Below are 11252 nucleotides of genomic sequence, written 5' to 3'. Positions count from 1 at the left end.
AAGAGACCATCCCTTTCAAAGCGTTTTGCAAGCCACGGCACGAGTGAACCCAGACGATTTATCCTTCCAGGTTCACTCGTGCTGTAGCTTGCAAGACACATTTGAAGGGACTGTCCCACCAAGTTGTGTGCAGATTGGCTGGGGGGGGGGGAATCCTAGAGTCCCTGTACAAAAGGGGGTAAGTCGAATGGCCCCCCTGTCAGCTAGTGGCATCAAACTGGCAGTGGACCTCCTCAAGATGTACCTCTGGAAGAACTGACAGTTTCCGCCACCCCGGCCAATACTTCACTGGCTCTGCTTACAGCTTGGTTTAAACCAAGCTGCAAGAAGAACCATCCAGCCCCAGCTGAGGCCAGCAGAAAGGAGGGAGGGACGATCTCAAATCTCCCTCCTCTTCCTTTCTGCAGGCCTTGGGGAGAGTTCTCCCTGCAGGATCGGCTTCTTTGCAGCTCTGTTGGGCAGTCCAGTTTTAACTGGGCTGCCTAGCAGAGCCCCAGCCAAGGCTGTGGGCAAGGGAGGATCAGCTGGCATGACACAGAACTGTTAGCTCCTGCTGCCCCAGTTGATCCTGAGCTTGCTCCAGCCAGTCCCAGCCAAGACGGTGTAGAGTTGTGCCTCTGTGCTGCCCCAGCTAATCGTCTCTTGCAGCTCGGAGGTGCAAAAGAGGATCAGCTGGAGTGGCATGGAGCTGAGAGCTCCATGCTGCTTCAGCTGAGGCTGGCTTGCCCGAATAAAAGCCATAAAAGGTTAGGTTTTTTTAGGCTGAGCCATATCAGTATAATGAGGTATTTTTTGGGTATTTATTTGGTTTGGTTTATACCAAACGCACACCCCTATATGTGAAGTCCAAATTTACTTGGTATGGTGACCTACTTGAAAAATCAGTGTAAACAAATTAAGAAAACAGCTAAAGCCTGGGACTCAGTTACACAGGCTTCACAGCCCACAAGTTGAGAAATGTTGTCCTAAGCATTTTGTAAACTTGAGGTAGGACACCCCGTATCTCATATAGTAGGGCACGGGGTTGTCATGTCATACACAGTAGGTGGGGTGGCAGACCTTAGTGATGGGAACTCAAAGGAGCATTTGGCTCAGATAGCCAGGCAGAAGTCCAAACATTGTTTCAGCATATTGCTAACATTGTTCTGCTCAGAATCCTTACAGGTACTCCAGCTCAGGTCCCAAGCACTGAACTGGGGATGCAAGGACAGTGTATTCCACACAGGTAAGAAATCAAGGGAGTGCCTCAGACTTGGAACTGCTGAAAAGTCCCCCCCTCCCCATATTGGCTGGGCAGCCCTTCTTCATCAACCGTGGCTAACACTATTTCCCTCACGGGGTACTGGTAGAAAAGAGCAAGAGTCCAGTAACGCCTTAAAGACTAACACAATTTGTGGCAGGGTATGAGCTTTTGTGAGTTACTGCTTGCAGGGTAAGAATTCATAGTATAGAATGGGGGGGCACCCCAATTAATTGTAACCCCACATGCAGGGGAGACGGTGACTACTCTTGCATTTCTAAGTGACCACCAGCTACTTCTGCTGCTACTGCTGGCCAGATGTTCATGACACCCTTTGCCTTGCAGGATCAGAGCCTTATGAAGGTGCCCCAAAAAGTTTGAATCAGACTTCCAAATCAAATCCCTCATGTGGGTAAGTATTGGCCCAGTGATGACCACTCTCTTAGCACAGGTGAATCCCACTGTTTTGGATCCCCCAAGGTGGGAGGGGAGTTACAGGAACATAAACAGCACCACTTTTTGGTTGTTGCTGAACATCACTTCTTTTGTCTTTTCTTTTTTTTTTTGCTGTTTGTAGGCCACTTTCCAACAGATGCAGAATGGACCCCCATTAACAGTGCGGTGCCAACCAGCTGCTGAATGTTCAACATGCAGTGGACCAATGTGCATTTAGCTGCTCTTCTCTCATTCTAGCCTGGCTCCTGCATCCTTGCAAGCTGCTTAACTAGCGGTTGTTTCACAGCACAGTTGTCCCACCAGGGGCTGTGCAGTGATCGGGACAGCTCTACCTGTGACCCTGAAGTCACAGGAGCCTTGCTAGGACATAAGAACCGATGACCCCATTGGTCTGACTTCCATCCTTTATACTGTTCAATAAATCTATGGATTGTTTCATAGCTGTGTGTCTGTTTAAATGTGGGAGTTAGGGATCAATTCCTTCTGCTTACTTCTAACTGTCCTTGGCTTTCTTCATCATGGAATTTGCACTGGGGGGAGGGGCTGAAAAAATCATCTACTGTAGGCAGGAGGAGGGACAGGGTCCTTGGGGTTCACAGTCCCCCCTGAGCATCGCTGGTTTGCTATATAAGCTATGCAAGCTGCAGGGGGGGGGGAGCTGGAGAACAAGGGTTGTGGAATGAATAGCAACAGACAGTGGTAACTAGCCTTTTAAATGCAGTGCAAGAATTGTTACATAGGAAGATGTTAAGCAGAGAGTTTGATGTGATGGAGATTCCTAGCTGGACTGTGTGGTACCTAGTCCCATGTGGGTTTTCAACCAGGCACCTCATGCATACTATAGTATAGCACAGTGGAACAGCAACGGCCTTCTCAGTATTTTATGCTCACTATGGTTTTAACACCAGTACTAACAGAGAATTTGAAATTCCTCATGAGAGTCTTCTTCCTGTGGGTCCAGTTGAGTGTGTGGTTAGATGAACTGCAGTGTGTGAGGTGTCTGTTCTAGAACTGCCTCTGTCTTCTGTTTTGTCTGTTGCTGACCCATAGGTGAAGCTTGTCTTACTCTGTGTTTTCCTCTTCCCTATTGCTTGGATTTGAGCCTCGTCTTTTCTACATAAGTGCTTACCCCAGTGAGCTGTTGGGGAGATGACAGGGATGACTTCTGCTGTGTGTCCTTTTGTTGCTATCCTTGCTGCTCCCTTGCCTTGCAAAAAACTGCACCCTGGGTCATTCTTCCCTTTTTTCTCTGGGACCTGAATCTTTTTGTGAGAGGGTAGGTTAGGGTCAAGGAGATAGGGCTGGCATTGCTATATTGATTTGCTGTTTCAGACTATGTCTAACATGATTGGGGGGGGGCAGTGTCACTGTGGATTCCACTGCAGTTTTTGTGCTCTCTGTTACTTGGAAGCGGATCTTTCAGAAAATACCTTTCCTCCAATGAGAGAGTAACTACCTATGTTGGAGATGAGCTGGTCTCCAGGGTTAAGGTGGTGCTGTAAACCATTTATACACTGCATAGCAGTTGTTTGTTGCATATCCATGACTGGATGTTGGAATGCTGATTGGACCTGAATTGTTTGAAAGCCTTTGATCTACTTGGATGGGGCACTTGGCATTAATGGATTCTGTCTCTTGTTTCGATATGTGACTGCAGCATTGGAGTATGTCTTGATTCCTCACTACTCCTAGTTTCCAGCCTTTAGCATTTGTAGACTGATATGTGCAGGGTATTTGCATGGTTATACAGAAGTCAGCTGAATAAAATAATAGCTATATCAAACAGTGTCTTGCATTCATTTGGTAATCAAATAACTGCCCCACATGCAGAATTAGTATGCGTAACTATGCTTATACTGCCAGCAGTATAGACAAATGAATCTTGTTTTTTCTTCACAATAGCCAGAAAAATGGAATAAAATCAAATTGGTTGTCACACAAGAAGATGTGGAGCTAGCATATCAAGAAGCAATGATGAATATGGCACGGCTCAATAGAACAGGTACGAGAATGTCTTGAACTTTGGGGAAATAAAACGAGATAAATCACTGGAGTGAATAATTTTTTTAATGCCCACATGGTCTGTTTATAAGGCTAGAATCTGGTAGATTATAATTGATAAAATGTATATTTAATGTATTGGAACCTAGAAAGTATTGATGTTGCATTACATTTATTCTATAAATCAGATTTTCAAAGTTCTCAGGAATATAGACATGCTTCACAGTATTTTGATAATCAAAACTTGGAGATCTGTCTTTTCCTTTGCATGTCGGAAGTAGGATTTAGAGGACCTAAGAACAAGATGCTACCTCTTCTGTTCAAAACCTATCCATAGCATAAAAACAACCCAAAGCATTTAATGCTTTTTAAAAACACTTTGGGGTCAGGAAGCAGTTCTTCTCCAGGCTGGTTTGGCCCAGGGATCCTGGAGGTTTTTTGTTATCTTCTGGGTGTGGAACAGCGGTCACTGTGGATGTGGAGGGGGGGAGGTATTTGTGAATTTCCTGCCTTGTGCAGGGGGTTGGACTAGATGACCCTGGAGGTGCCTTCCAACTCTATGATTATAGACTATAAGAACTTTAAAATATCAGTCCCTTAATTAAAAAAAAGAAATGGTTTGTCTTGGGACAAAAATAGGGTGGGTGCCAGCTGATCCTCAGAACAAAGAACATTCCATCAACGAGGTTCCGCCGCTGAAAAAGCTGTTTCTGGTCCCCACCAACCTCAGCTCTCCGTGCTTCTGCTGTTTGTCCCTGTGCCAGAGAAGCAAAGCAGTAGTATGTGTGAAAAGGATCTAGGGGTCTTAGTAGACCATAGACTGAACATGAGTCAGCAGTGTGATGTGGTAGCTAAAAAGACAAATGTGATTTTGGGCTGTATCAACAGAAGTAGTGTCCAGATCATGCGAAATGATGGTACCACTTTACTCTGCTCTGGTTAGATATCACCTAGAGTATTGTGTTCAGTTTTGGGCACCATAATTTAAGAAGGATATAGACAAGCTAGAACGTGTCCAGAGGAGAGCAATGAAGGTCTGGAGACCAAGTCCTATGAGGAAAGGTTGAAGGACCTGGGTATGTTTAGCCTGAAGAGGAGACGCCTGAGAGGTGATATGATAACCATCTTTAAATACTTGAAGGGCTGTCATACAGAGGATGGTATGGAGTTGTTTTCTGTTGCCCCAGAAGGTCGGACCAGAACCAATGGGTTGAAATTAAATCAGAAGAGTTTTCAGCTAAACATCAGGAAGAACGTCCTGACAGAGTGGTTCCTCAGTGGAACAGGCTTCCTTGGGAGGTGGTGGGCTCTCCATCTTTGGAGGTTTTCACACAGAGGCTAGATGGCCATCTGACAGCAATGCTGATTCTGTGAACTTAGGCAGATCATGAGAGGGAGGGCAGGAAGGGTTGCCTCAGCGCTTAGTTCTTGTGGCCCTTTGTTCTAGGTTTGAGATTGTAATGCTTTAAGTTAAAAGGGCCATGGCCTACAGTCAGGTTTTGGAAACATGTAGCTGATGGGCATGAGCATTCAGACTGTTAGAATTTATGACCCGCATCATGGGGACACTATTTTTTAATGAAATGATAGAGAATGTTATTTAATACTGATATGCTGTATTCTGCTTCAGCTGTCATCTGATTATACCAATGCTTAGACATTAATTTTTTCTGGCGTGTCAAAATTCACATCAGTTCAGACACCAAGCTTGGGAACTCAAAGTTGCAGCAAGGTGACATGATATTATAAACTTTATAGTCCTGACATAATAAGCATTTGCCCTCAATGATCCAATAATAGCTCATTGTTGGGTAACAGCAAAAAACCACTCTGCTTATGGCTAATTATTTCTTACAGTGGCACTTAATAAGCTACAGAGACTGCATAATATGTATTAGATAGCTTTCTGTTGCGGATGTATTTTTAAAAAGGAATTTACGTTTACCAATGGCAAAAAAGTAAGCTACTCTAGTCTCATGTGAACAGACTAACAACATTGGATTACTCATTACTCTTGTTTTGGATGAGGGAATGTATTAAAGCCCTTTGCTGTAGCACATCTTAACCTATTTGAACAATCTTATCTCTTGCTCAGATAGGTAACAAGTGAAACACTTCTCACCTAGTCCTTAATTGTTAAGATAGTTAAGCCAGTGTGAAACAAGTTAATGTGAAATCGTTAAACCAGTTGTATAGTTGCATAATTAAGCCAGTTGGAAACAGTGGCTGAAGTGTTGAATTATGACCAGAGGAGACTCACAGTGCCACCCTTAGCACAATTATACCCTTCTTAAGTCCTTAAAAGTCAGTGGGCTCACAAAGGCATACCTCTGGTCAGGATGGCATTGCCATGAAGCTCAGTTGATTAATCTTGGGCTAGTCTCCACTGGTTAGGTAATTGTGAGAAGTAAAGTATTTGGAAATTCCTCACTCCCTTCAGTAATGCAAGACTGCTGAGCTCCAGGGCTGAATGAATAGCATCCCCCTCACTAAGCTTCAGCAGTCTGTCCCTACAGTATTTCACTGCCAAGTGGGAAACTGTTTGTCCCCAAACCTGAGATGTTCAGTGTGGGAAGCCTTCCCTTGCTCACAGTATCTTGGAGAGGCTGGGGAATGTGTACCCTAATCCAAGGGTTGAGCCCCTAACAAAAAGAAACTTCAGGGTCAGGGAAAATATTTTTCAATACCAGACCATCCTCTGATGCTTCTGTCTTCAAAAGTTTCAGAAAGGTGGTGGTAGTGGAACTTTACGATCAAATGTTGTATGCTTCATAGAGTGCACCCACTGACCGTAAAACAAACATGTGTCTTCAGCCATTACTGGGCTGTTCTGGGGATGGGGGACATCTCATTTACAAACATTTTCCTATATTCCTGGGAAGTCCAAATATGCTGAAACGTGTGGATGGGGTGGGGGGCTGTTTCACTGCCATGCTAATAGATATAAGGCTACAAAGTTTGCTCTTTCTACACATCAGTATGATATGTAGAAACAAGAGCAGTTCAGACTGCTGCTTTTGATAGTTGAGAAAATGATCCGAGATGCTGGCTTACATTGCAAGATACACTTACTGAGAAACAGTCATCTTAAGGATCACAGCACCTGTATAAATTTATTTAATAAAATACTCACAGATCACTTTTCCCAGCTGTTGAGCTCAAAGGAATTTATAAAAACATCCTACAGTATGCCAACACTAAAAATAATAAAACCATACAATATTGTCCCATCTCACCAGTAAAGTAACAGCCTCAGTCCAAATTCACATAGCAGCAATAAAATCACACACACACACCTAAATTATATGGCTTGGATCCTAAGCTTCCTTTCCGCTTGGGCTAAGCACTACTGCTTGCAGGAGGGAGGGGTTTTTTGCCAGTGCCTTGCCCTCCCCCTGCAGCCTCCTGCTTTGATCACTGTGATTTCCGGAAGGTCCAATGACCCATGGAGCACAATATTCGGAGTGGGCATAAATGACTACTTTGAGATGGGGAAGGCAGGAAAGGATAGAATTTAGGCAGTTCATTAAATGCTTCATATTTAATTGAAATTATATAGTGGATAGAACTGTGAACAACCAGCTCAAAAGTGGTACTCTGGTTTGCATAATGTTTTCTCCTGTTTTTTGTTTCTAGCTGCAGGGCTCATGCACACGTTCAATGCACATGCAGCCACAGACATTACAGGTTTTGGAATCCTGGGACATGCGCAGAATCTAGCAAAACAGCAGCGCAATGAAGTGTCTTTTGTTATACATAACCTTCCTGTTCTTGCCAAAATGGCTGCAGTTAGCAAAGCATGTGGCAATATGTTTGGTCTCATGCATGGGACATGTCCTGAGACTTCAGGTAAATCCTTTTATAATGCTTTTTCTCCTCAAGAATTTGGTTGTGGCCACACATGTGAAATAAATCAACATTAAGACCTGTGTTGGACCAATATTATTACTTTTTATTTTGTAAAACCAGTTTATAGAGGATTAAGTACATTGCCTTATGAGAGCAGAAAGGCAGGATAAGTGGTAAAAGAAAATAAAGGAGTTTTCTAATATTTAAAGCAACTAAAACATTAAACCCTTGTAGAAGGGAGAATGCCTGACACCACTAGGTACATTCCATTAGAAATCTTTTTATTATCTCTTTTTGGCATAAAATGCTGCCAGAATTTCTAACAGCGGGTCACTAGATGGCACCACATCTGCTGTGTAAGTACTAGATGTTGTACTCTGGCATTTCTTTCCTTCATATTCTAGTCTCCTATTTGGGCATACATTGCTTGTACCTTTGTAAATGCAGGTAGCAAGTCTGTGTTTGTATATGCACACACACTGTTTGACTCCGTATTTCAAAACTAGTGGTTACTTCAGTTAATAAAGGGTTACGTAATTAATGTTTTTCAAGTAATTATTTCCAGGAATTGTGTAGGAGAGTTTTACTGATTTGTACACTGGAGGTGGGGTGGGGGAACCAAAACCCACAAATATGTATAATGAAACAAATAAAAACATAAGTCTCCACGTGGTGGAAGGGATATTGTAATAATATCACAGGGAACAAACTAGTAATATAAGTGATTAGGTGCTCCAGTGACTTTTGCAGACAAAAATTAAATTCTGTTAAAATGAGTGGATAGCCATGTCCATGGCATATCATGCACAGTTCTTTGGGCATGGTAAAATGAGCATGCCCAGTTTTCATTGCATTCTTTTTTTCTCCTTAAACAATGTAAGGAGAATACAGGCTTCAGTTCTTTAAACTATTATCACAATTTTAAAAATTCACATTAAGCTTTGGATTTGTTTGAACATAACATTCGAACCACACTTGATTTGGTTTTTTCCTAATTAAATATTACAGTTTAAATATTTGTTTCTGTTGGAAGACAAAATTAGCATGAGGTACTTTTAAAATTTTGTCGACAAAGTATAAATCAAAAGAAATATGCTAAATCATATAATGTTCTGTTTAAAGCATCCAGTAATTTCCCCAGAAAACCCATATTGCTGCTTCAACCCTGGGTGGTTCTCAGTGCCTAGTCAGTTAGCCTCTCTTTCACTCTCTGATTTTTTAATATCAAACAATTTACTAACACAGATGCAGTACTTGACTTTAGTACATTATCACTGAAACCCACCACTAGGTGCCAGTGTGGTGTTAACGTAGGGGAAGTGGTCAGAGAAGTGGAGTCACTATTGTCCACAAAGAGATTATCCTGTTATCTGGGCATGCTATTGAGCAAGCCATGTTTATCCCATGAAATGTAAGCAGAAGCTAATTTATCGATTGTTCTTCTTTTCAGGGGGCCTTCTTATCTGTTTACCTCGTGAACAAGCAGCACGCTTCTGTGCTGAAATCAAGTCTCCAAAATATGGTGAAGGACACCAAGCGTGGATCATTGGGATTGTAGAAAAGGGCAATCGTACTGCCAGAATTATAGACAAACCACGAATAATTGAAGTTGCACCGCAAGTCGCCACTCAGAATGTGAACCCAACGCCTGGCGCAACTTCTTAATCTAGACAAAATAGCTGTTTTTGTTTTTCTTTTTCAATAGGTCTCCTTTATCATTTTAACAGCCTAAAAATTGCAAAAAGAGAAGAAGGAACACATTGTGTCTGCAAATCTGGTGGCCTTAGGTCAGTTCGAGTGGATGCATTAAATAAAATAAAACCCATTGCCTTTTTTTCCTGTTACATTAACTGAAGATGCATCTAATCTTGAGGCAGCTTCTGAGTTGAGAATTATATTGTTATCCAATACTGTTGATTCATTTTGAATCTTTAGACACTTATCTCTTGCCGCATAGGCTCTTTTTTAAGAGGTGCTTTCATGTAGCACAGACATTACCAGTAGTGGTATCAAATAGTTTGTGACCATTTCCATTATATGTATATTTATCGTTAGGCCTAATTTTGGATGCCTTGAATGAAATTCCAGAAAGGCAATAAATCTGATAAGTGCTGCATAGTGGTTTTATCCAGTAGCAAAGAGGGTTGCATGATTAACATTCAATCTTTGATTTGTAAAATTTAGTTTTATGAGCATCAACAACCCTGGACATTGCTTGGTAGTACATTCTGTTTGAAACAAGCAAGTACTGACTTTGCATGGAAAGCACTTCCAAGCTGAAGGAAAAATAATTTTGTTCTTTGTAGATCAAATATTTACTTGTATTATCAATAATTGTTTCTTTATTGATGGTATAAATAATGATGCTCAGTTTTGCAACGTGATTTGGTGTGCTATAGAGCAACACAATATTGCCAACCGAAAGGAGGTTCTCGTATAATCATTTGCAATTCACTATATAATTAACTACACAAGTAATTTTTAAATATAACCAATTAAAAAACCTGTTCTGTGGATGGTAGTGTTTGATACATTTTATATTTTGTATAGTTATTATAAATCTTTTTGTTTTCTTAAAATCAGCAGCTGTCTAGTATAAGGCTTACTATTTTTGTTTTCTGCTCAAATTAATGTTTGCGCACGCTTTTGTGATGTGTTTAAAAATCTACATTGCCAACATTGCAGCCTGAACTTAAGCTTATTTGAATAAATATTTAATTTTTTATTGCTCTTGTACAAGCGGATGACCTTTATAGTTAATGTCCAGATTTGCTAGTTGTCAAATGGGTTTATTATATCTATGTTACCATATGAATATTTGTTCTTCTTTCAGGAGTGGTGTGCAAACAGTTCTAGTGACTGATTCAGGATTATCAAAATATCTTATGGGGAAGCCTATATAAGGGATGTTTCATTGGTTTCCAAGAGCATGGAGTGTTACAGCTATGGTGCTTACCAGGAACATCTCTTTTGTCTCTAGAAATAGGTTAGCAACATAAATGTACTGACTCTTCAAGAAATCACCATAAAGGAGAAGTAATTTGTATGCTAAATCAGCTTGGGTTTTATCTTTAAGAAAATCTGAGACCTAAATTTACAGTGTACACTTAAATTTTAAAATGTTTGTTTCTAGGATTTCAGGTTTATTTTAATGTGGGGTGAGGGAGTAAGTAGCTTTTTATTCTAAGAGACATCCATAAGGGTCAACAGATTTTATATATAAACTTAAAGTTAAGATGCTTAAAAATAGAGTTGAGAGCTTTTGATTGTCTTTTGTTTTGCATTGTAAAAATACTAAATTTTGAACATTTTGGATTTTTCTCTTCAATCACTATCCTCCAAGGCTGCTTTCAGGTGCAGTGGTAAGTGCCTCTAAATTTTCTATATGCATACATCATTGGATGCTTGTTGGTGTTCACATAAAAAATCCGCTGTGTACGAAATCCACTGTAATGGAAACATGAACACGTGTATTTCCCTCACATGCTCTAATTGAGAGTAATATGAGGGAACTTTGCAGTGATGCCAGGTGTGTGACTTGGTATTTAGAAATACCAATTTTATGTCGGGCAGTTGTTGGCTTTCAGAAATCATTGGAGCATGTAGGTATTGAAAATCCTTAATTATAGCCTGGGTTTTTCAAATTAGCTAAATTTGAGTGATGTCTTGGAAATGTTGATGAAGACTGCATTGAAATGTGCACCCT

The 11252-nt window shown here is 41.1% G+C and overlaps 1 protein-coding gene across 3 annotated transcripts in view; it reads left to right on the top strand.

Annotated features, from left to right (window-relative positions):
- The window catches only part of SEPHS1 (selenophosphate synthetase 1), a 40384-nt gene extending 30223 nt beyond the window's left edge, over positions 1 to 10161 (top strand). For all 3 annotated transcript variants that reach the window (XM_015417230.1, XM_015417232.1, XM_015417231.1), the window contains 3 exons: positions 3599 to 3698; positions 7334 to 7546; positions 8997 to 10161. In XM_015417230.1, coding sequence (XP_015272716.1) covers positions 3599 to 3698; positions 7334 to 7546; positions 8997 to 9211 — 528 coding nt within the window. In that variant the 3' untranslated portion in view covers positions 9212 to 10161. The remainder of the gene's footprint in view (positions 1 to 3598; positions 3699 to 7333; positions 7547 to 8996) is intronic.
- The last annotated feature ends 1091 nt before the right edge of the window (positions 10162 to 11252 follow it).

Source organism: Gekko japonicus, unplaced genomic scaffold, assembly GCF_001447785.1.
Source record: "Gekko japonicus isolate JY-2015 unplaced genomic scaffold, Gekko_japonicus_V1.1 scaffold1569, whole genome shotgun sequence".
NCBI lineage: Eukaryota > Metazoa > Chordata > Lepidosauria > Squamata > Gekkonidae > Gekko > Gekko japonicus.
The sequence above is the reverse complement of the archived record's forward strand: the minus strand, read 5'-3'. Positions and strand labels throughout refer to the sequence as shown.